Source organism: Puma concolor, chromosome B2, assembly GCF_028749965.1.
Source record: "Puma concolor isolate L17-30 chromosome B2, mPumCon1.1.hap2, whole genome shotgun sequence".
NCBI classification, from domain to species: Eukaryota; Metazoa; Chordata; class Mammalia; order Carnivora; family Felidae; genus Puma; species Puma concolor.
The window spans coordinates 3,896,077-3,920,585 of NC_141671.1; the positions used below are offsets into that span (position 1 = coordinate 3,896,077).

At 46.5% G+C, this 24,509-nt stretch overlaps 5 protein-coding genes and 1 long non-coding RNA gene across 6 annotated transcripts; 3 read left to right on the forward strand and 3 right to left on the reverse strand.

The window, feature by feature from the left end:
* Positions 1 to 121: 121 nt before the first annotated feature.
* On the reverse strand, positions 122 to 3,415 carry LOC112853479 (histone H2B type 1-C/E/F/G/I). Its single transcript, XM_025917024.2, has 3 exons — positions 2,784 to 3,415; positions 2,003 to 2,121; positions 122 to 1,027 (listed from the first exon to the last, which is right to left on the reverse strand). The coding sequence occupies exon 1, from the start codon at positions 3,362 to 3,364 to the stop codon at positions 2,984 to 2,986; it is 381 nt and encodes a 126-aa protein (XP_025772809.1). The 5' UTR covers positions 3,365 to 3,415; the 3' UTR covers positions 122 to 1,027; positions 2,003 to 2,121; positions 2,784 to 2,983.
* Positions 3,416 to 3,700: 285 nt separating this feature from the next.
* LOC112853472 (histone H2A type 1-B) lies at positions 3,701 to 4,223 on the forward strand. The gene has a single exon (XM_025917014.2). It carries the CDS (start codon positions 3,761 to 3,763, stop codon positions 4,151 to 4,153), a length of 393 nt encoding a protein of 130 aa, XP_025772799.1. The 5' UTR covers positions 3,701 to 3,760; the 3' UTR covers positions 4,154 to 4,223.
* Positions 4,224 to 5,128: 905 nt separating this feature from the next.
* On the forward strand, positions 5,129 to 5,632 carry LOC147580662 (histone H3.1). The gene has a single exon (XM_086706044.1). The coding sequence runs from the start codon at positions 5,168 to 5,170 to the stop codon at positions 5,576 to 5,578; it is 411 nt and encodes a 136-aa protein (XP_086562170.1). The 5' UTR covers positions 5,129 to 5,167; the 3' UTR covers positions 5,579 to 5,632.
* Positions 5,633 to 11,842: 6,210 nt separating this feature from the next.
* On the reverse strand, positions 11,843 to 15,857 carry LOC147580663 (uncharacterized). The gene is made up of 2 exons (XR_015250958.1): positions 15,219 to 15,857; positions 11,843 to 12,466 (listed from the first exon to the last, which is right to left on the reverse strand). It is a non-coding gene; the product is annotated as an uncharacterized LOC147580663 (long non-coding RNA).
* LOC112853496 (histone H2B type 1-C/E/F/G/I) lies at positions 13,088 to 13,558 on the reverse strand. Its single transcript, XM_025917040.2, has one exon. It carries the CDS (start codon positions 13,524 to 13,526, stop codon positions 13,146 to 13,148), a length of 381 nt encoding a protein of 126 aa, XP_025772825.1. The 5' UTR covers positions 13,527 to 13,558; the 3' UTR covers positions 13,088 to 13,145.
* Positions 14,510 to 15,011, forward strand: LOC112853465 (histone H3.1). The gene has a single exon (XM_025917006.2). It carries the CDS (start codon positions 14,547 to 14,549, stop codon positions 14,955 to 14,957), a length of 411 nt encoding a protein of 136 aa, XP_025772791.1. The 5' UTR covers positions 14,510 to 14,546; the 3' UTR covers positions 14,958 to 15,011.
* Positions 15,858 to 24,509: the final 8,652 nt, after the last annotated feature.

Here is a 24,509-nt window from a genome sequence, read left to right on the forward strand (position 1 = left end):
GAGTGAAAATGACATGTGTCGTTTCAGTAAGCCATTGTGTGATCTGTCCCTATTCCTCCAGCATGGTTCTTAGGCTGAAGACAGGTGGAATTAGAGCAGTAACTCACCCACAGTCAATAAACATGAGCAAAACAAGAACCTTCATTGTAGTAAGTCACTGGGATCTGGGGATTGTTTATCACGGCACAATTAGCCTAAATGGATTGACACAGTATTAGATCACATCTGGTTTCTGGGAATTGCTTTATTCTGAGTTGCCACGTTGTCACGTGTGGCTAAAGCTCGTTTGCTTTCATAGCAATGTTAGAGCGTGTGATCATGCCTGATTATGTCACGATTCATCTGTCTATTGGTTGACAGTTGCTTTGTTGACTGCCTTAAAAACATTACAGGATGCTTTGCTGGAATATGAAAGATCAAGTAGAATTTTCATTGTGTGGATTACTTCATAATATTCTGCTAATGATATTAATATGTGTGCGGATTACTTACAATAATAGAATATAAGTCTTCAAACATGTGGAAGTGAGAAGTAGGTATAATTTTAGGGGAAATAGTCAAGAAATCTGTTTTAACCCGGGCCCCTTCTCTGATTAGCTGAGCTGATTCAGAGACATTTTTTAAAATTCTGAAATGAAGGGACTTGAACAAATCAGTGGTTCCCAGATGCTCATCTAAGAATAGTGTTAGTCCCGGCCACTTTTCTCTGTATTCTGTGTCAAAATGAGAAACGTAAGGTCAGCATAGTAAGTTTTCCTTAATATTAAAAGTTAATTAAATTTATTTGGTAGAAAGGACCACATTTATTTGGTATAAAGATTTCTTATTTTGCGGTTATCTGTATTTCCTTCGAGGATCGTTCTTTTCTGAAATGAGATTGATTGTCTTTGAAGTTGTTGGCAACAGCACAGCCGTCTGTAGGGCGGCCCTGGCTTTCCCTCATCTGGGAAGGACCACAGGCAGCAATGTCGTGATTCTCTTCTAACTTTAAGAGTGCCAGCTGGTTTTCTGAAGATGATTCTTCGTTCTGGCCGGACACCACAGCGAGGTTAGGCAGAGAGAACAGGAGGCATGGGAACAAAAAAGGGAAAAAAAGTTACTAACGGCTCTTGTGTGTTTCCAGCGTCCCTTCCTCGTACTCCAACGCACACCTTACTGTTAAATGAGGTGCCGCTGGCTCAGGCGAGGCAAGAGGAAGTCCCTGGAAAATTAGGCACGTGTTGCTTGAACTGGCAGGCAGAGGTGGGGAAGTCTCACAGCCACAGGCACTAGGTTGTCCTTAAAAGAGTTCAGGGTGGAGAGATGATTCTAAGGAGGGCTTCAGACTATTAGAAGGGGTTTAGATTGACAAAGAACCCTACCTGGTGTCCCATGCCTTTATACTTTTGTGGTCTTCTGCCTTGTTCAAGGCCTCAGGACTCAGATACTAACATGGGCACCTTTCCTACCCCTTCAATCAGAGGCTTTAGCCATAGCTGCCATCTTGGATGACTTTCCCCTCTGCAGGGACTGTCCTAGCGCTCTTACTGTGATCTTTTATTGATCATCAGCAATGCCATGCAGTAGGCACTAATTATTATTCCCATTTTAGAGGCGAGGAAATGCTCACGGAAGGTTTAAGAAGTTTGCTCAAATGTAGCCTTGAAACAGGCTGCCAGGACTGTATCTTTGGACACCCTTTATGGTGTCCATTTCTGCTTTTGTATTTCTTCTCATGAATATGTTATTTTCTAAATGTACTTAAAATTAGCTTTGGAGAGCTAGAACTCAATGCCTTAACTGCATGTGGGGCCGAGAGAACCTTCACAAGCCCCCTTACAAAACGGAGCCGCTTATTTAATGCTCACGGAAATTTACCATGTAGGCATTTGTAGATCAAGACGTGTAGCTAGTAAGTGGAAAATGAGATTTTTGAGCTCAGTTTTACACCATCAATGCTCATTGTTTCCCCCTCTGCACCACAGCGCCAGAAGAGTTAAATTTGCTACCAGGTGATTCTTACCTTCCATATCCGTGATATATATTCCATATAGTGTTTATTGATGTAAAGGGCTGCTTAATCTCAATTCTCAGGACATTCGCTTGTACAATGGAAGATTCCGTTTCACGGGTGATTGTAGGCTGAAATCAGGCGAAGGACAAGCGCAGAAATGTAAATTCCTTTGAACTCCTCTTCCTTGGACTAAAATCCTAGGGAACGAAGAAGTAACTGGGGACAAGACTATTCAGGACACAGGGAGGCTTCGGAAGAACTCTGGGACTCCCCCCCACCTCCTGTTACCCAGTTTTAGGTAGCGTCTCTTTCACCCTCGTATATTAATCCGGTAGAAAACCCCAGTGGATAGAGTTCCTGATCTTTTCCAAGAGGCAATGTTTAGCTACGTTAAAATGTTCGCTTAATTAGCGGAGTCGGGAGGATGTGGATTTGAGGACTAGCAGATCCGCTAAGAGTCTGGAAAGTCAAGCTGCAGAGGGCACATCGCGCCATTAGGTGCCGCTGTAGCCACCCACAAGCCAACAAATTACAAAAAAGTGGTTTCATTTTTCTCAAGAATGGTTAACACTTGTTTTCATTTAGGGCCACTCAAAACTAGGACTCCAGGTTTTCCTGAAGGGAATTCCCCCAAAGGTAACGGAGGACAAAATGAAGCCAAAAGCGATAAAACAAAAACAAAAACAACAACAAAAAAAAATCCTCTCGAGGTGGGGGCAACCCTAGGTCCACTATCTCCAGCAGTTGTCTGAAGAAGCCAAGCCAAATGCACCATAATCAAGTTACTTACACATTTGCTTCTTGATGGTCCGCACACGCCAGAAGTTAACCTTTGTTCCCAAATTCAGAGTTTGCCAATACTCAGCAAATTAAACGTGACGAAAACAAGTTGCAGTTTCCAGAAGTTGGAAAGATTACAGCTCTTTAAATGAGAATGTGGGCGGCTCTTAAAAGAGCCTGAAATCGTTGGTGCTGTGATGGTGAACAAATTTACTTGGAGCTGGTGTACTTGGTGACGGCCTTGGTGCCCTCGGACACGGCGTGCTTGGCCAGCTCCCCGGGCAGCAGCAGGCGCACGGCCGTCTGGATCTCCCGGGACGTGATGGTCGAGCGCTTGTTGTAATGCGCCAGGCGCGACGCCTCGCCCGCGATGCGCTCGAAGATGTCGTTGACGAACGAGTTCATGATGCCCATGGCCTTGGACGAGATGCCCGTGTCGGGGTGCACCTGCTTCAGCACCTTGTACACGTACACCGAGTAGCTCTCCTTGCGGCTGCGCTTGCGCTTCTTGCCGTCCTTCTTCTGCGCCTTGGTCACCGCCTTCTTGGAGCCCTTCTTCGGGGCGGGAGCGGACTTCGCTGGCTCAGGCATTGCGTCCCAACAACACCTCTAGGCGAACGGGAGGAAAATACGCCTACGAGCAAGCGACCTCTTTTTTATTTGGTGTGTATGCAAATTAGGGATCGCAGAATTACGATTTCTGATTGGACCCTTCAGTATCTTAGCTTCTGATAGGCTGTTCTTTATCCTAAACTCTCATTGGCTCTTCCCCATAGTTCAACCATGAATAATTTGACCTTTCTATCGTAAACGTTCTATGTAAATTAGAAACAGTGTTGTTTTGGACGTGCTTCTTGATTGGCTAGAATTTGTGTTCGGGCAACGGCATAGGCTGCTTTACCAAACCTCTGCAGAGTATAATGGTCTAGCTTCTTGCGAGGTAGGCTCAGTCTCTTCTTTTTCTGGCTCTGTAGTCACAGCATCATCATGTCTGGACGCGGAAAACAGGGTGGCAAGGCTCGCGCCAAGGCCAAGACGCGCTCGTCGCGGGCCGGGCTGCAGTTCCCGGTGGGCCGCGTGCACCGCCTGCTCCGCAAGGGCAACTACTCGGAGCGGGTCGGGGCCGGCGCGCCAGTGTACCTGGCGGCGGTGCTGGAGTACCTGACAGCCGAGATCTTGGAGCTGGCGGGCAACGCGGCCCGCGACAACAAGAAGACGCGCATCATCCCGCGCCACCTGCAGCTGGCCATCCGTAACGACGAGGAGCTCAACAAGCTGCTGGGCCGCGTGACCATCGCGCAGGGCGGCGTCCTGCCCAACATCCAGGCCGTGTTGCTGCCCAAGAAGACCGAGAGCCACCACAAGGCCAAGGGCAAGTGAATCTATCTAAATCCCAGTGTGCACTAAAGCTAAAAACTTTCATAACCCAAAGGCTCTTTTCAGAGCCGTCCACGTTTTCACATGAAAGAGTTTGTAGCTCAAATCGAGGCAACATAATTGCGTAAAATTTAAATGGTTGCAGCCTTTGGTTACAGTTCATTCATTGCAATTTATTTTGTTGACGTTACTTTGGGATCCTGGGAAACGGGACTTCTGAATAAGCTTAACAGTTTTAAGTACAGCATTGGGCTAGTGCTTATCTGGATAGGTTGGACTCCCATGTTTCCCAAGTTGTGCGCAAGTAAAACGCTTAAATAACCACAAGTAAGGAGGATAGTTTAATAAATGAACCCTGTGAAAAATGGCGGGTGGGCACGGTAACCTAGAGTCTCTTAAGACATTTAAACAGCAAAACTACAGGATCGAAAATCGGAGCAAGCTGTTTCAATTCTGAATTGAAAGAAGCAGTATGCTATTCGGCCACCTTAAGGAAGCCCAACAAACATTTCTTGTGCACTGGTGATCTACCGTCGTCTCCGGGACGAGGCGTTTTACCTGTGGTTTCCCAGAGTGGACACAAGTGGCAGTCTAGGCCACTCAAGGTTCAGTTCAGTAAAAATAACCATCTGAAACAAAATATACATAAATCTGTGATGAAAGCGTGGTCCTGGGAACGTTAGGCCCCATTACGTAGGTCTCCTCAATCAGAATTGGCATTTTTCCCCGACCTCCAAGTGATTTAATTGGTTTTGAGATGAATTGAGCCAGAATATTAGTGTTAAATCCTAGGATGGCTGACTATGACAAAGATTACAGGGGATTGAAATGATGAACTAGTCATCCAATCGGAGTCTGTTTTAATTTACCAATCAGGTCGTTCACTCTTTAGCCAATAGTTTCATTGCGCGGGACTTTTGAAAAACGCGAGACCAATCGGAATGTTTCTGAGTATATATAAAGGCAACGCCTTTGGCCTTGCTGGTCAGTTTGGCTTACCTCCTCGGTTTCTCTGAAATGGCTCGTACGAAGCAGACGGCGCGCAAGTCGACGGGCGGCAAGGCCCCGCGCAAGCAGCTGGCCACCAAGGCGGCCCGCAAGAGCGCGCCGGCCACCGGCGGCGTCAAGAAGCCGCACCGCTACCGGCCCGGCACGGTGGCCCTGCGCGAGATCCGCCGCTACCAGAAGTCCACCGAGCTGCTGATCCGCAAGCTGCCGTTCCAGCGGCTGGTGCGCGAGATCGCGCAGGACTTCAAGACCGACCTGCGCTTCCAGAGCTCGGCCGTGATGGCGCTGCAGGAGGCGTGCGAGGCCTACCTGGTGGGGCTCTTCGAGGACACCAACCTGTGCGCCATCCACGCCAAGCGCGTCACCATCATGCCCAAGGACATCCAGCTGGCGCGCCGCATCCGCGGGGAGCGGGCGTAAGGCTTTCCCACTCTTGATTTCGATCAACTCAAAGGCTCTTCTAAGAGCCACCCACTTTTTCTGTAAAGTTGCTGTAACTTTGTCCACTTGAAGCCGTCTGGGGGTTTTAATGTTCGAGACTTGATTGCCCTGTTGGCCTTCTGTCTTTAAGTTGGTCTGGTGAATGGCGTTTGGCCGTCTTCAGAACCTGCTCGCTGTATTCTGCACCTTGCGGTGTGCCCTAAACTGCTTAGTGAGTGGATAGGTGGTTAGAAGTTCTAAGGTAGTACCTTCTGGCTCCGGGGAAAGGGCACGTGAGTTCGGGAAGTCAGGGCTGCTCTGGCCTGGCAGTGGGATGATTCACTATTTTATATGTGACTGGTTAATGGGGACATGTGGAAGTTGGGGATCTTTACTCCCAAAAAGTGAGCTTGGGTGCTGGTGCTTGTACGTTTGCTGTTTACACAAAGTTCCCACCGGTTTGGGTATTTGCAGTTGGAAAACGAGCTGTGGGCATGTTTAGTTTTTTCATGTTTGAAACCTCAATTTGACTAATTCCTATCCTTCTCGTGTGAAGTGAGTTTTTTTGGCTTTTTTGTAAAAACTTAGTACAGCCTGATCGTTGACTGTAAAAGAATTAGACTCAGGATTTCTAATGAGCTTACTGGTCACAGAGCCTGTAACAGTCCTGGTGGTTTCTACAGTCTGACTCATAAAGGGTGTGCCCACCAGCAAGGGCATCATTTGTAGGGATGAAGATTCTCATCACCACGTGCCCCCCACCCCCCATCCCCCCCCAGGCCTGGTCAGAAGCTGCATTGTACAAAGTTCACCTTATGTGCTTGTCACTGACACCAGTTTAAGAAGCCCATTTTTAAAAATGATATTTTTGGCCTCATCAAGAAAGCCACCTGTGAACTCTCACCAGGAATAATCATTTGCAAACAGCATGCTTATTTATGTCATAGAGTTAAATGTTCTCCAAATCAATTGCAAGTTGCTGGGAAAATAGTTTGATTTAACAGCAGTGATCTCAATATTGATGACACATTAGAGGCAATTAGAGGTTTTGTGAAAAATATCTTTGCCTGATGTCCAGTCAGGACCATTTTAGTTGTGGTCTATGGGGTGCTTGTAGGCAATGGTAATTATGAAAGCTCAGATGCTACCAACAGGAAGTTAGGGTCAAGACCAGATGCTACATAAATTCCAATCTTGTGGTTAGCTCCTGTTTAACTCCTGACTCCCAGTTTAGCAAGGAATTATATCTGTAGAATCAGGTTTGTAGCTTGCTTTCAGAGACAATATATATATATATATATATATATATATATATATATATATATATATATATATATATATGGATTTTCTGGCTTGGTTGACAACTATTAACCTTGCTGCAATGAATCAAATAGTATGTGGCTTTTGTAGGAATTTCTGAGGATAGGGCCAATGTGAGTCTATGATGAGAGACAGGGCTGCTTTGGGCAACTGACAATACGAGATTAAAAATAAATTTTTTAAGTTTATTTATTTTCAGAGTGAGAGAGCGAGCACCAGTGGGGTGGGGGTAAGGGGCAGAGAGAAAGGGAGGAGAGTTCCAAGCCGGCTCTGTGCTGACAGTACAGGCCCCAAGGAGGGGCCTCAGCTCATGAACCGTGAGATCATGACCTGAGCCCCAGATCAAGAGTCAGAGGCTCAACCCACTGAACCACCCAGGCGCCCTGGTAATACCAGATTTTAAGGGATGCTACAAAAAGGAACATCCTGGACTTCCAGGCCAACACTGGGCTCGAAGTGCTGTTTGGGTATTCACCTGGTCTTTCTCCGTGGCCTTTGTCAATTTATCTTCTCCCCCACAACTATTCTTTTCATTTTTCGAACGTTTTTATTATGTGACATTTCAGAATATAGGCAAGAAGAAATAATGGTTTGATAAACTCTGTATACCCTGCACCAGCTTCAACATCATCAACAGTAGCCAAATATGTTTTATCTGTACCTCTTGATCATTGTAAAAAAAAATCGTATCATTTCCGCTCTCAATATTTTAAAACACGTCTACCGGGGCGCCTGGTTGTCTCAGTCGGTTGAGCTTCCGACTTCAGCTCAGGTCATGATCTCAGGGTCCAAGAGTTCGAGCCCCGCGTCGGGGTCTTGCTGACAGCTCGGGGCCTGGAGCCTGTTTCGGATTCTGTGTCTCCCTCTCTCTCTGACCCTCCCCCGTTCATGCTCTGTCTCTGTCTCAAAAATAAAAAAAACATTAAAAAAAATAAAAAAACAAAAACACGTCTACCATTTTAAAGCCCAAAATGATCCGTGATGATTCCCCCAACAAACATTTCTCAACACTGATGAATTTAAAAATTTATCTACTCCACACATATAGTTGTTGAGAGTTTACAATGTGCTAGGTGCTGTTCTGTGCCTTGGGAATAATGCTCGGAGAACAAAACAGAATTCTCAGCTCTCGTGGAGTTTACACGTCCAGGAAGGACAGACAACAAATCACATGAATATCAGAGGTAGTGTGGTAGATGGTAAGGAGAAAAATGAAGGTGGAATAAGGAATGTTATGGGGAATTGAAATTTAGATAAGTCACGTATGAAGACAAGGATACAATTTCAGCATAGATTTGAAAGGAGGCGAGGGGAGAGGACAGGGGAGGGGAGTCGTGAGGTGTCCCCCCCGCTGCATGGAATGGGCGGGGCACAATAGGAGGAGGTGAAGGCAGAGAGATAAAAAGCCAGATCAAGTAGGGCCTTGGAGGTTTTAGCTCTGAGATGCAAGGCCTTGGAAACAGTTGAACATAGGAATTTCTGTGTGTTTCTCAGTTAAGCAGGTTCTGTTTTATACTTAGGTAGTCCCAGTTGTGCTCCAGGACAAAAATTAGGGCGCACTTTTCTTTCTATCCAGGTCTAGCAAATAGAAGTTGACCTTTTAGCATTTTATACTTAAGGAGAAAAGAGCAAACCTGTGCAGGTTAGAGGTTAAATGCAATTCATATCCTGATACTTCAGACGTGCTAGTTTTATGGCCACAGGCAAAATGTGTACGCTCAGGTAACAAACTCCATTTGTTTGAATTGCAAATTCAAGATTACAGACGTGAACGTCTTCGGGGACTAGGCCAGAGGTTCGCGTATCAGGAACAGTGGTGAGCCCCCCCCAGCTGTATTTCGCTGGGTGAGCCAATCAGCAGCAGCAGTGTTTCTGGTTGAATCTACACCCACTGGTGGCCTGTTCCAAGCTCTGGGTGGCATCTGGGTTTCCCTTAGGTCACTTGCCAGGTAGAGATGTTAACAATCCCTGTCTCGGGGAATTGTCTAGGTGGTAAAAGAACCATGACTTCATGAGTTCAAAAGTGTAATTTGGTGCCTGCATAGATCATTTTATTTAATCCACACAATAACTCTATGGGTGAGGGGCCATTATTAGCCCAAATACAACGGCGAAGAAATTGAAGCATAGTGAGGTAAGCTACTTCACAGAGGTGCTCATTTTGATAATTCAGTCATGGGTTTTATCTCCGGTGCTAGACAATGGATGGCCATTGTGTGTTACATGCATATTTTAATTTTGCTTTCTCTGAACACCCATCAAAAACTTTTTGAGCGCTTACAACGCGCCCCACGTCATTGGAGGTGCCGGAAATAGAGCAGTGAGTAACGTGGGTAAGGTTCCCTTGGGGTGGGGCTCACGGACATTGCCCTTGTCGTTGTGGGAGACAGGAAATAAACAAAAATAAACAAACACAGTATTTTGGTGGGTAAAGAGATTCAGGGGTGGAAGAAACAGGCCAAGAAGATTAAGGACTGCCAGGGATGGGTGGTGGAGGGTTGTAGTCTTAAAGAGGGTGGGTGGGGAGGACTCCCCCACTAACGTGCCACCGAGGCAGAGGCAGGAAGCCTGGGAAGGAGGTGGTTCTGCACGCATCTGTGAGAAGATCATTCCACAGAGAAGAGGACAGTGATGACTGAACAGGTCCTAAGCTGGGAGCATATTCAGGGTCACGGTCTGACAAGTAGCCAGAGGACAGGGTCCTCTGTGTTCTCAAGCTGGGGCTCCCAGGGAAACTCAGCATTGATTCACGTGTTTTTAATATTTTTTGAGAAAGTATCACTCCAGGTTCCCGAGCGCACAGTGAGGAAGGTGAACCAAGAGGCAAGGGCAGGTATAGACGAGTGTTAAGCTCATGGAGGACTGCCAGCCTGATTCAGGAAAGGGTCTTAATTGTGTGATAGTGTACTTAAAATCAAAAGAGATTTGAGGTTCCAAATGAGAGAACAGAGCTTTTTAGAACAAAAGGCGAGGACTGAATCTTCTGGAGGTTCGGTGCATAACGAATGTTACCCTGATGGTGATATCTTCGGAATGAGTTGAGAAAACCCACCAAGGTAAAAAGTGCAGAAGTCAAGCCTGAGGCAGGTAAGGCTGGAACTTGTATACCAGATGGTGGCCCTCAGAATGTACATGGAAACAGTGGGCTGTCACTGGACTCCAAACTCAGCCTGACCTTGTTCACGGGCTTTGAGTCTGACCTTGTTGGCCTCCCTCTACCTTCCCAGGTGTTTTGCTGATCTCCCAAGCCTGTGCTGATCGCACACCGCTCGCCCCGGCTTCCCAGTGGCGGTGATCACTGTTCATCTCAACGGGGAAATTTGATTCTAACTAGACTGGTACCATTTTATTTTCTTCGCAGCCGAAGCAATTATTGCCAATACTTACAATTCAGTTGTGTTGTACCAGGAAGCTCCAGTGTCCCCCTGAAGAGGTAGGAACTCATCAGTCTCCCTCTGTCTTTAAAAATTTTCTTTTTTAATGTTTTTATTTATTTTTGAAGGAGAGAGAGACAGAGCATGAGCGGGGGAGGAGCAGAGAGAGAGGGAGACCTTCTGTCTTTAGGTAAGAGCTGTGGCAGGGACAGCCACACAGTTGTTCCCTGAAATTGGCTTTTCCTCTCTTATGTAGTAATGGCACTCCCCCGGCTTCTTTTGTAGCTAGTGTGGCCATCGAGTATTTTTGGCCAAGGGCATATTAGCAAAGGCCGGGTTACCCCATTCTCAGGATTTCAGTAAATGGTGGGGATGCCCGTTTCTCCTTCCTTCAGGATAGAATGTGAACAAGAGAGTTGTAGCTGGAGCAGACCTCTTGGGCTGCAAGGTGTAAGAATGACAGCTAGAATAAAAAGGTAGGAAATTACCCGCATGTCTTCTTTAAAAAAATGTCCATTTATTTTTGAGAGAGAGAGAGAGACAGCGGGGAGAGGAAGAGAAAGAGGGAGACACAGAACTCAAGGCAGGCTCCAGGCTCTGAGCTGCCAGCACAGAGTCTGATGCGGGGCTCGAACTCATGAACGGTGAGATCATGACCTGAGCTGAAGTTGGACGCCCAACCAACTGAGCCACCCAGGCACCCCCCAACCCCCCATTCATGTCTTCAATTATACTACCGGGCAGGCCATTTCTGGGCACACAGCCTCATGTATTGGCTGCCCGTGACATCCCAAGCAGCCATGCCCTTGACGAGGGTGTTTGTCTGCAGAAGGCAAATGGGGCTAAAGTGGAAGTCACCAAGGGGTGGTCAATGTAAGACTGAATACTGAGTACCTCATAAATATTTGGTGTGGCGCAAATTCTGGCATTTCTCGCTCTCTTTCATCTCTTCCCACCTCCGTGTAGCACACGAGCTCCGCTTACTTTCTCTATGTGCACCATGTCTGACAGGCAACAAATTTATGATTTTTAGTCAATACAGCTTTTGAATTTTGTCTCCATCTCATACAATTTCTTGCTTACCCACATAACACTTCTCGTAAGTTTCTCACTTAGGAATTACCCACTTAACATTTCTTATGAGTTGCGGCCATCCAGTTTGTTGGTCTTGGGTTGGTCCTCCATAGCAGAATTCAATAGCAGAATATATTTGAGAATATTCTCCAATGACAGAGTCAACGCACATTACACAAAGGGAGATGAGCTCCTTAGGAAGACCCCATGCCAGGCCCGAGATTACATTTATACACCTGTTCATGAGAGAGAAACCGTCTTTTATCTACTTTAACCAGTGACTATTTTAGGTTGTCTGTCACTCCCAAGGGTGTACACAAAAACAGTCCTTAAGAAGATTAATGGACAAGATCTATGATAGCGTTCCTTTCTGCATTTCAGTAAGATCCTACATTTTAGTTAGGCACCGAACTTCTACAGAATCCCCGTGAACCCAAAATGAGACATGGCCCGGTGAAAAGCATAAATAAATATATAGCCCCTGTTGTTAACTCTAGTCCATAAATGCAAACTCTGCATGTTTTTTTTTTCCTGCACATCGAATCTTCTCTCCCTCTAGCCACATCCTCTTCCCTTGTCATTGTCCTAGTCAAGATTAAATCCATTTGACTTTTGGCAATGCTAAAGTGACCTTCAGACAGAGGTTTGCCCTTTCTGTTAGTCTGTGAGACTCCCATTGAAATGTCCATTTTCGACTCGGAGCCCTGTGAGGTCAAAGATTATTTCTATCCTGCTCACTGAGCTCTTCCCCAAGTACCTGTCACTCTCTGAAGCTCACTTTCTGAGGCTCTCAACAAATAAACAAATAAACTCAGAGTCCTAGTCCTTCCCCTCAACACGTCATTTAGGGAAGAAAGTTAGGCACACTCAGATCTGTGATCCTAGAACCTCGTGCACTAACCACCACCCTCTCTGTTCCACACTCCCTGATCCGACAGAGAAGTGCCTAGGAGGGTGGACTTGCCAAAAGTGAGGACAGTAACTGAAGGGCTCTTGATGACGTGAGTCTCAAGGTACTTTGTAAATGGATAGGGGACAGTGTATTCTGTTGAGGATTCCTATCAAGCCTCTTAAGGGAAGACTGCCCAGGCCTGGCTCCTGTGCTGGCTGGCAGACATCACTGCAAAACAAGAGGCAGTGTTTCCAGGCTGTTCTCTGCCGCTTCTTTACCTTCTCCTTCCTCTTACAAATCCTGTTTACTTTTCCAAAGAAGCACGGAATGCCTCAATTACTTGCAGAATAACAACTAAAGTTTGGGGTTATTCTTCAACAGACATCTATCCTCTAAGTTCAGTGGTTTCCCTCCCAACCCCTTCCATTTACTAGGAAATTAGTTTCTCACGCCATCAGGTATATAGCATCCTATTGTTTCCCACTGAACAATGACTCAGACTCACCAAGCACATTGTGCTTTCTACACAGGCTTGCCTATAAGGGATGCCAATGTGTAGAACTCGTCCAGGCTCGCCCAGACAGCCCAAGACTTCTCAGTACAAGCCCTGGCGAAAACTCTGCCAAGTTAGTTTCATTTTCTGAAACTCTCAATAGTTAAGCAGCCAAGCACTGCCTTGTTTTCGAAACAAGTTTTTCTGCTCATGTCTTGCTTAATACCGTTTCACGAACACAAACTACCGAGAAAACTAGAATGGGAAAGTAAAGACCGAGAAAAGCATTTCAACTGCCACATGGCTCTTGCCTAACACTACCAACACTCCAGGATTAAAGCTCTTTATGTGAAAGGTTGAGCGGCTCTGAAAAGAGCCTTTGGGGTTGGGTAACAGGACGCTTACTTGGCAAGTCTACTTGGAGCTGGTGTACTTGGTGACGGCCTTGGTGCCCTCGGACACGGCGTGCTTGGCCAGCTCCCCGGGCAGCAGCAGGCGCACGGCCGTCTGGATCTCCCGGGACGTGATGGTCGAGCGCTTGTTGTAATGCGCCAGGCGCGACGCCTCGCCCGCGATGCGCTCGAAGATGTCGTTGACGAACGAGTTCATGATGCCCATGGCCTTGGACGAGATGCCGGTGTCGGGGTGCACCTGCTTCAGCACCTTGTACACGTACACCGAGTAGCTCTCCTTGCGGCTGCGCTTGCGCTTCTTGCCGTCCTTCTTCTGCGCCTTGGTCACCGCCTTCTTGGAGCCCTTCTTCGGGGCCGGGGCGGACTTGGCTGGCTCAGGCATGGCGCACAAACGTAGCAAAAAAAGTCCAGCAGACTGAAAACTGAGCGTCAGGCTGGCCTACTTTTATATGCCTCGTATGCAAATAGCGGCTTAATCTATCTTAACTCCTGATTGGAGCAAATCTGCCAGTAGAAACACCTTATGCAAATAAGGTGATTTTAAATCTACTTTCTGATTGGTCGTTTGTGTGAAAGCAAGTCTAGACCCTTTTCTCCACCATCAGAGTTTTCCTTTTCAAAACTGCAAAAGTATATCTTGTCAGTAATACCTGTTTATGAAGTCTTGTGTCTCCCTAGATCCCGACCTAAAGAGACAAAAACCTGACAAATTTATGACATCTGCCTGCCAAATTGCAGTTACCCGGTTACTAAATGCAATACAGAGAACACAAAAATTAAGTATTTAAATTTTAAGAAAATTATGCCATGGCATTACTAGTTTGGTTTGCTCAAAGTCGGCAAAATTTAGGCTTTTTCACGAAGCGAAGGACCGTCACATTTCAACAGCGGTGCGATTTTTATGTTTCCTAGGAGCAGAGTGTCTGGAAGTGATGCCAATGTTTGTTTGTGTGTTGGTAGTTATGGGATACGGCGCTTCCTTGGCTAATATAAAACGTGGCTTCAAGCTCAGAAACTGAGAAATGACAAAGGACGATACTGAACCGGATCAATCACGTTCAGACGGACAGCTTTTGAAACCGCTCAGGAACTGTAGAGGTTTCACTTTCGTCTCTTCCCAAATTCAATTCCAGACAAGAGGATTAAGACAAAACCAGTTAAGGTACCGTGAAACATTAACTACAGGCTGAATAAAGGACGGAGGACTCTGGGAACATAGTACATTTCAGGATTACGAGATTTTCTAAAGTGAGTCCTTGCAACCAATCAGAAGGCCCATCAGGTTACTCAATTCACGGCGCGGAATTTGAAGATTCGGACCAATCAGGAGGACGTTGCCTTTATAAATAAGAGCCAGCGCGAAGGAACTTTCAGTTGGGCGTCTGGTGTGCATTTTCCCGTTATGGCTCGCACGAAGCAGACGGCGCGCAAGTCAACGGGCGGCAAGGCCCCGCGCAAGCAGCTGGCCACCAAGGCGGCCCGCAAGAGCGCGCCGGCCACCGGCGGCGTCAAGAAGCCGCACCGCTACCGGCCCGGCACGGTGGCCCTGCGCGAGATCCGCCGCTACCAGAAGTCCACCGAGCTGCTGATCCGCAAGCTGCCGTTCCAGCGGCTGGTGCGCGAGATCGCGCAGGACTTCAAGACCGACCTGCGCTTCCAGAGCTCGGCCGTGATGGCGCTGCAGGAGGCGTGCGAGGCCTACCTGGTGGGGCTCTTCGAGGACACCAACCTGTGCGCCATCCACGCCAAGCGCGTCACCATCATGCCCAAGGACATCCAGCTGGCGCGCCGCATCCGCGGCGAGAGGGCCTAAGTTCTTAACGAAGGATCGCCGACCTTAAACCCAAAGGCTCTTTTCAGAGCCACCTCTCGTTTCAATTTAAAGAGCTGTATCCTGGGCAGTAGTGTCCGCAGTACTATCTCTCCCCTCCCCCCCCCCAGGCCATGTGGGAGGACCTCTAGGGGCGGCGGCATTTGCCAAGATTTGAGTAGCATTGGTACCTGTCGCGGGAGCTGACTCTCCAGCTTCCTACTCTGGCCTCCACCTGAACACGAGAAACTTCGGGATCCTTACCTTGATTAGGCCGAGTGCGCCCTTTGAGGCCTCTTGGCACTGCATCCTCCAGCGGAGGGTGTTTGACAGGTCTTGGCTTTTCCTTCCTGCCTTCGCCCATGTGGAGTGAAGGGTTCATACGGCCGCCTTGGGCTGGTGTATTTACCCGGTCTACGAAGTAGTAGCGGCAATTTACTTCCAATCCCGAAATTGACCACTCGGGATTTGGGAAATCTACAGAGCAGCTGGCTAGATGCCAGCAGCAGTTGATGTCGGACCTACCCGGAACCCAGGCGTGGGTTTTCACATTTCATTCTGAAATGACAGGAAGCGAACTGGGTTCCTGCGTTTGATAGGGCATGCGCACACTGGTGTTCATGAAGGCGTGCTGAGTCGTGCGTGGGAGCAGTGAAGGTGGCAGTGCGTTTATTTCTTTACTGAGCAATACATCCTCCAGTAAAGACCGTCATCCTTTCTGTGCTGGAAATGGAGGTCGGTACCGGAACCCCAAACCTGGGTTCCACAGCAGTTCCAGAGTTCATGCAGCAGCACTAGCCGGAGTGTGGGCAGCAGCCTGTCTGTAGAACTGCGCGGGGCGCCAGTGCACCAACCCTGGAGCCTGGAGTGAGAGCTAAGTATGTTTAGCCTCCCCCCCCCCACCCCCCCGAAATCGGCTTGTTGCAGCTCATGATTGACTGAAAAGTCGAGGTTGTGCAGAATGTGTCTACACCCCGTATGAGAACCATGTAGTCTCTAAGGCAGGACTCAGAGCTTTCACAGGTGGTGGTGAATAATCTGTTAATCCTCAAAGAACCAAGGAGGCAACAGCTCCCAACTTTGCTCAAACAAATTCAGAGTCCTATGACGATCCCCAGCGCCATGCAGGATTTGTACGCGCAGTCAGGTCTTAGGGACATCGGTAATGGGGAACTCTTAGCCTCATCCCCGGGTTTATCCCGCCGTGAGGTTTAGGAAAGGCTGGAGGTTTTTCAGGAACCAAGCGAACAGTTCTGCGTGTCAGTGGAAACACAAATCCCATGGCCGGAGCCACAGGACAGGGATACCAGCATTTATTCAGCAAACACTGGAGTCTCTTGGTGGGGTAAATCCTCGGCTACAGAACCCAGAAGTCAGATTTCAGAAACAACGGGAACTATGGTACAATACTTTTGAACCTTGAAGCAACCTGGCAAATGATAATAGCAATACCGTGGGATTCCTTTGTGACTATTCAAAAGGTTATTAGGCTCCCAGATAGCATAGCAGCACTTTTGTGTCTTAAAAAATGTCATTTTAAGGTGGACTGCAGGAAATACAGAATAACACAAAACTGCCAGGGGCGGGGGCAAAACAACCTGGTACATGGAAGTTCATGACAGCTTTATTTGCAATAGCCCTAAATTAGAAACCACTTGTATCTTCAATGGGTGGATGTGAAATGTTTTCATACACCCACGCATGGATTCCTGCTGGGTGATAAAAAGGGAGGTTAGTGATCCAGATAACAGCTTGCGTGGATCTCAAGGGCTTAAGGCTTAGTGGAAAAAGCTACTGGGGAGGAACCCATTTTCTTCTACCCTTGGAGGTTCTTTGGCTGTAAATTGCTATAGAAACAAATTAACAGGAGAAAAATAAACTTAATTATGTATGTGTGGGAGCCCCATCAGAGTATGAGACCCAGGGATAAGTCTGTCAGTTGAGATTGGTTGATTGATTGATTGATTGATTGAGTCATGCATTCATGCATTCATTCATTCAAGTACTTATTCATTTATCTTGAGAGAGAGGGAGAGAGAGAATCCCAAGCAGGCTTCGCCCTCAACACAGAGCCTGATGTGGTACTCGATCTCACGAACTGTGACCCGACCCAAAATCAAGAGTCAGATGCTCAACCGACTGAGGCACCCAGGTGCCCTGTCAGTTGAGATTTATAGGCCACCCTGAGCTAAAGGCACAGGGACCTGTGGCTTCAAAGGGAAATAGGGCAACCCACAGATAGGTGTTTCATTCTGGTTGGGCTGCCCTCACAGCAGGGCGACAGAAGAGACCCCTGAGTTGGAAGACGTGCGGTCACATAGGGATGATCTGTGTGGTACCAGCTTGTCAGTTGGCTTTTCTCATTTGTGAAGTTTCTGATCAAGGCCTTTGTCCAATCTCTAGATCGTTTTCCCATTTTTGTTATCGATTTGAATAAATATTGATTAATTAAATTAACTAGACAAATGTGGATTTATGTATTCTGGATCCTAGCATTTGGTTGATTTTAGATTCATATCATTTTCAGTTCTGTGACTTGTAGTTTTGCTTTTCACGTAGTCGCCTTTATAAACCGAACTTCTTGCTTTTAAGACAGTTGCATGTACCCATCTGTTACTTTACGTCTTTTCTTTTTTCTGTCTTATTTTAAAAATGTCCTCTCTAATCCCAGGTCATGATGATATTTACTTATGCTGTTTTCTAAGAGTTTGTGTTTTGTTTTTCACATTTCCGTTTTTAATCCTTGGGGTGGGGGAGCTTTAATTTCATTCGTTTTCCATGTGGCTACCCAGCTTTCCAAGCATTATTTACAGACAGCATCATATTTTCCCTGCAGGTCTCTTTAAAAAAATTTTTTTTTAATGTTATTATTTATTTGTTTTGAGAGAGAGAGAGAGAGAGACAGGGCATGAGCAGGGGAGGGGCAGAGAGAGAGGGAGACACGGAATCCGAAGCAGGCTCCAGGCTCGGAGTTGTCAGCACAGAGCCTGACGTGGGGCTCGAACTCACGAACTGTGAGATCATGACCTGAGCCGAAGTCGGACGCTTCACCGACGGAGCCCCTCAGGCACCCCTCCTTGCAGGTCTCTTATGCCACCTCTGCCCCCATCTAAGTGCTCCTGGGTGTGAGGGTTTCTGGGCTCTCTGTTATGTTCCGGTGGTCATCGTGCCTGGAATTTTACCCCTACATTGTTTTAACCATTATGCTTCGATGATCTTGACCGTCTGGTAGCTGACTCCGTCTTATCACTTGTCACATAGAAGGAGATTAAGTATTGATTTGATTACGAATCCAAACTGAGCATCTTAGAGATAAAATAATTACTCCTTTTAATCTGGAAACTACGTTCTACTAGGGCAAATGTAGTTTAAGTTCCCAGGTAAAATCTCAGTCAAATTTTCACAGTGTGACAAAGGAAGGTTAAGGCTACCTCAGTTAGATTTTATTAGTTTTGTATTTGTTTCCTGTGGCTGCTCTATCGAATTAACACAATCTTAGTTGCTTAAAAAACACCCCGAAATTTGTTAGCTTACACTTCTGGAAGTCAGAACTCAAAATGGGTCTAAGGAGTTACAATGGAGGTGTTGGTAAGATTGCATTCCTTTGTGAAGGTTTAGAGGGGAATTCTTTGGCTTGCCTGTTTCAGCTTCTAGAGGTCACCCACATTCCTTGGCTCGTAGCCCCTTCCAGTGTCTGCCAAGCACATGGCTCCAGTCTTTGCTTCCATGGCCACTTCTGTGACTCTCATACCTCCTTTCACCACAATCCTGTGGTTGCACCGGGCTCCCTTGTGTAATCTGGAATCATCTCCTAATCTCCAGACACTCCATTGAAATGTTTATTTATTTTTGAGAAAGAGCAAGTTGGAGAGGGGCAGAGAGAGAGAGAGAGAGAGAGGGAGAATCCCAAGCGGGCTCCACATTGTCAGTGCAGAACTCAACATGGGACTGGAACTCACGAACCATGCGATCATGACCTGAGCCAAAATCAAGAGTTGGACTCTTCTTTAATTTTTTTTAATGTTTATTCATTTTTGAAAGACAGAGAGAGACAGAGCACAAGCAAGGGTGGGGCAGAGAGAGAGGGGAACACAGAATCCGAAGCAGGCTCCAGGCTCTGAGCTGCCAGCACAGAGCCCAACGCAGGGCTCGAACTCATGAACCGCGAGATCATGACCTGAGTCGAAGTTGGACGCTCAACCGACTGAGCCACCCAGGTGCCCCAAGAGTTGGACTCTTAACCAGTTGAGCCATCCAGGCGCCCCACCCCAGACCCTCCATTTAATTCCATCTGCAAAGTCCTTTTCGGTCAGGTAACATATTCACAGGCTCTGGGGATCTGGACCCATCCTCATGGGTGGGCTGGGCTGGGTAGTATTCTGTCCGCCATGACCACAAGGACTAAAGCCTTTTTGCCTCTGTGGGGGTTCAGAGCATGCCATCTCAATATGTGTTGCTTCGATATTGAAGTGAAATCAAGGGGCACCTGGCTGGCTCAGTCGGTTAAGCGTCTGACTTTGGCTCAGGTCATGATCCCCAGTCTGAGGGTTCGAGCCCCGCATCGGGCTCTGTGCTGACAGCTCAGAACCTGGAGCCTGTTTCAGATTCTGTGTCTCCCTCTTTCTCTGACCCTCCCCTGTTCATGCTCTCTCTCTGTCTCAAAAGTAAATAAATGTTAAAAAAAAATTAAAAAAGAAAATGAAATCAATTTGACTTGATGATCAACATATTGATTCTTTTCAGCTGAGGCACTTGAAAAACAGCAGAGGCAAGAAGGGTGCTCTGACCTTCCTTTTTCTTCCCGAAAGCAGGAGATAAAATTCCCTGTCCCAGGAGGAAAGAATATTCTTATCGGAGACGGGACCTGAGATGGAGAGTAATCTGTAAAACCAGACCTTGTTAAAATACCCCTTATCTTTCTTCAGCCTCCCTAAAGCATTTGAGCAACTTTTCCAACCTAGTGTGTCAATACACACGCCTAGCCACATTTTTGGGTCTTCGTTTTCCTGTGAAGGTTCCCGTGCACAGGTAAAAGAAAATTGGTTTTTCTCCTGCTAAGTTTACCTCTCCTACACATCACTGTTGTGAAACAACTTTAAGTACCTAAAATACACAAACTCTACCAGGAAGTATTTAAAACCATTTAACACTTTTTTTTTTTTTTTTTTTTTTAATTCAAAGTTAGGAACCAGAAAGTCTGACTCTGGTTGATCGCACATGAAGGGCGAGGGTAAAGGGATAGACTGCGTTCCGGGGAGGGCTGTGGGACCAGGCCTGAAGATACTTCTGGGTCTAAAACCCCACACTCTTCTGCAGAATCGGCCTGGGGCTATGGGTCATCCACCTGGAAGCCATGGCTTGCCTTCACATTTGTGTAAAGGAAAATGGTGAGAGAGGAAAAAGTTCTAGGGGGGGGGCAGATAATATTATTTAAAGGAGAGCAATTCATATAAAAGTTTATTGGCGGCCTTTGATAGCTTATTCATTTGACTGACTCAGTCATTTCACTGAACAGTCTCTGCTGTCTCGTCCTTCCATTTCGAAGAGAAGTCTTTCGAAGGTGAGACCGATTGGTGGAGCCTGGCCACATATATCTCCATGGTGGCTGGGAGGGAGCCTGAGCATTGCCCCTTCAGAAGCCTCGGTAAGTGAGGCCAAGTTCTAAGCTGGGAGCCGAATGCGTTTATAAAGGAAATCAATGGACCAGTGGTTTGCAAATCTTTTCACTCCAGGTTCCACGGTAAAAACAAAACAAACAGAAACACATGTACTTGAAACTAAAATTATATGGGGTGATATTTTCATTTTTTACACAAGATGGTTGATATTTTCTGTACATTTCCCTGCTTTTTAAAAATTTTTTTTTTAATTTTTTTTTTTTTTAAATTTTTGTGAGACAGAATGTGAGCAGGGGAGGGGCAGAGAGAGAGAGAGAGAAAGACACAGAATCTGAAGAGGCTCCAGGCTCTGAGCTGTCAGCACAGAGGCAGGGCTTGAGCTCACAAGCCATGCATGAGATCATGACCTGAGCCGAAGTCGGATGCTTAACCGACTGAGCCACCCGGGCACCCCTGCTATTTTTTTTTTTTTTAAAGGCTACATCAATGGATAGAGATAAATCCAAATTTTAATCTTAGATTCAGAAGTGCAGCCAAATATTCTGAATAAACATACCACTTTCACTCAAAGTAATTTGGATTAATTTGGGTGATTATTTTCATAAAAGATCTGTTGCCATAGCTTTTTTTCACACTGTATAAGTGAATCTGCTAAAAATATAATACCATACACTTTTAGGAAATCTACATTGTAGGTAAGTGTAACCCTAGCTACGGAACTGAAAAACCGTTTTTTTTGGGGGGTTTTTTTTGGTTTTTTTTTTTTTTTTTTTTTTTTTTTTTTTTTTTTTTTTGGCATGACACATAAGAAAGGAAACATGAGCCAGAATGGCTCAGCTGGTTAAGCCTCCACTTTGGTTCAGGTCATGATCTTGTGGTTTGTGGGTTCAAGCCCCAGGATAGGCTCTGTGCTGACAGCTCGGAGCCTGGAGCTTGCTTTGGATTCTGTGCCTCCTTCGTTCTCTGCCCCTCCCCCGCTCTCTCTTTTCTCTCTCTCTCTCTCTCTCTCTGAAAAATAAAGATTACCAAAAAAAAAAAAAAAGAAAGAAAAGAAACCAAATGTGGAGCTCCCCCCTCCTAAAAGGCTGCTGCTAATACCTCTTTTATTTTCTTTCTCTTATATAAACACATGCCGGCAACATAAAGTTTAGGAATTCTATAGCAACAATTGCTATCCCAGTAAACAGTGATGAAAAACTGGCTCGCTTTCAATATGTATAAGCTTATGAAAGTAGCATTTCTGTGAGAAAATTTTGGGTTAGGGTTGGGACCCATCAAATTATTTTCATTACAAATTAAGGGCTTGCAATCTGCATCTTAAAAGTCTGCAGTGGTGGGGGGCGCCTGGAGGGCTCAGTTGGCTGAGCATCCGACTTCAGCTTGGGTCATGATCTCACAGTTCGCGGGTTTGAGTCCCGCATCAGGCTCTGTGCTGACAGCTCGGAGCCTGGAACCTGCTTTGTATTCTGTGTCTCCCTACCTCTGTCCCTCCCGTACTCTCGCTCTGTCTTTCTCTCTCTCAAAAGTAAACATTAAAATAAATAAATAAATAAATAAATAAATAGGCTGCTGTGGTGATTGGCACTCACAAGCCTGATATTTGTGTAAAGGAAAATGGTAAGAGGAAAAAGTTCTAGGGGGGCAGATATTATTTAAAGGGGAACAATTCGTATAAAAAGTTTATTTGTGGCCTTTGATAGCTTATTCATTTCACTGAATCATGTAGTCATTGCACAGATATTTACTAAGTGAATAACATGTGCTAATAATTTATCTGGGTCCTGAGAATGTTAAGATGAAGATATTGTCCAAACCTTCCAGAAATCTCGAGGGGAAAGCGTATTAGTCATCACCAACAACTGTTTAAGGGTGTAGTAACACCAAAGTTGGAGAGGGGACTCTGAAGTTGTGTTGGGTACTGGTGTGGAGGGGTGTGTTTTTGGCTTGGGAGAATCAGGCGAAGTTCTCTTGAAAGGGGTGAAGGGATCCGGATATGCCCCCCGAAAATGTGCTGCTTTATAGAAGCGCTTATACAAAGTGTAAGGATGAATTTTGTGTTGAAAGCATTTGGGTTCCTGAAATCTCTCTTTGCCTAAAAGCAGATCTGCTGGAAGCCGAGCTATCGAACCGGCCTGATGGCAGGGCCCGGGCGGTGGACGGATGGGGACTGCAGGGTGGCCCACAAGTTCAAGTTCAAGTGAAGCTTCTCGTGCTCCCGCTTTCATGTAATTTGACCTTAGCGTTGGTCGGGGCAGCCCCCCTACCAATGAAAGTACCCGGGGAATTGTCAGTTGGGGAATTGCCCACACCAGGCCCCCCCGGGAAAAGAACCATTGGGGAAAGAAATTGTCCGTGGGGAAATTGTGCGGCCCCACATCCAGCCCTTGCCACCCCCTATAAAGACTTCTCTACCTAAAGGAAGGATGGGCCCATGTATTTCCCAGCCAAGGAGGGGGCAAATGGGTTGGAAATCTCCACTCCGGCAACAAAGAAACGTATCTATGGATACAAGTTACTCCAACCCCTAGGCCCGCTTGGCCCCCAGGAGGCATTCCAGAGGATAACTGGACCTGGTGGGTTAAGGTACAGAATGGTTCATTAGTTCCTAGGCATACATTGTTTCTCTGGGAATGCATTAAGCGTGAGTTCCCAGGGCCCTCTTGGCTCCCTCCCCGCACCCCATGCCAAAGCGAAAACCTTTGTTCCTTATACTGCAAATGGTTCAAAGAAACAATTAAAAAGTCCTATCCCTGTAAACGTTCCACTTGAGGTGTGGGGAGCTAGATGACTTTGAAAGGGCAGGAGGGAACGTTACAAGAAAATAACTATGTTGTTCCTTTATGGGTGATCACACAAAGGAACATTTTTAGAATTAGGTAATGCCTAGAAACATAGATAATGCAGCTACAAGGAATTTGATAACAAACATAATGCCACCCCTGCTACAATAAAGCAGCCAGTCTAACACACTGTTGTTGTCTGTGTCCATTTAGTTTTTTATTTTTAATTTTTTTTCGCCGACTCCGTTCATCCTTCGGGAACCCCTGGACCTGCTGGGGCTGGACCTTGGCACAGATCCTCTCAAAACAACTCGGTTGTCCAAAATCCGTCCGCTCCTCAGGAGCAACTCTAGTGTCTTGTTGGAAAGGAGAAATTGGTACCACACCCAGACAGACTTTGTCAGAGACTATCACACCTGCCATCTATTCTTTTAGGGTACATGTATCTTTCAAAAAGTCATTTGCTTTTCCATAAGAGCCCTTCTTGCCTCCCTGTCCCCTACTAAATTAGGTACATACACCCCCAAACTCTGACTTCCGCTTTGAGTTACCTCCCGCTGAGTGCTCTTTTGTGCATCTCTGATAGACAGGCTCAGCTTCTGTCTGTTTTCCTTGTTAGGCTGTGTGTTTCCTTAGCCTTAGGTACAGGGCCCCCGCAACGAACCTGCGAGTGAGCGGTTCAGGAAAAAGATCCTGGAAACCTCCAAAAAGAGCCGAAGTTTCTTTATGGATGAAGAAGTATATGTAAAGGAGATGGCTGATGAAAAGAAAGTTCCAAGTAGGATGAGTTGTTCCGTATTCTCAGCTAGAGAAGTCCGTGGGGGGGGTGGGGGAAGGGGTCTGGAGATGGCTTGTGCAGGTGAGCCGGGACCAGGTAAAGCACAAGACTTGGATTTTATTCTGCAGATGTTAGGAGAACCAGTGAAGGCTTTTTATTTTTTGTAGTCTTGCCCAGATGGCATCATGAAATGTGTAGTCATTCAGGTCCCTGCGGCGAGGCAGAGGGATTGTAGCTGGGAAGGACGCAGGCGGACAACTGTCAGGACCCTGCGGTCATACAAAGGCACTGAGAATAGGATTGGAAGGCTGTGTAGAAGAGGCATAACTTCCCTCTACCCTTTCAAGGTCTTTGGCTGGGCCAGAGGATGAAACTGACA

Coding starts and splice junctions, on each gene's coding strand:
- LOC112853465 (XM_025917006.2), top strand. CDS start 14,547: ATGGCTCGCACGAAGCAGACGGCGCGCAAGTCAACGGGCGGCAAGGCC.
- LOC147580662 (XM_086706044.1), top strand. CDS start 5,168: ATGGCTCGTACGAAGCAGACGGCGCGCAAGTCGACGGGCGGCAAGGCC.
- LOC112853472 (XM_025917014.2), top strand. CDS start 3,761: ATGTCTGGACGCGGAAAACAGGGTGGCAAGGCTCGCGCCAAGGCCAAG.
- LOC112853479 (XM_025917024.2), bottom strand. CDS start 3,364: ATGCCTGAGCCAGCGAAGTCCGCTCCCGCCCCGAAGAAGGGCTCCAAG.
- LOC112853496 (XM_025917040.2), bottom strand. CDS start 13,526: ATGCCTGAGCCAGCCAAGTCCGCCCCGGCCCCGAAGAAGGGCTCCAAG.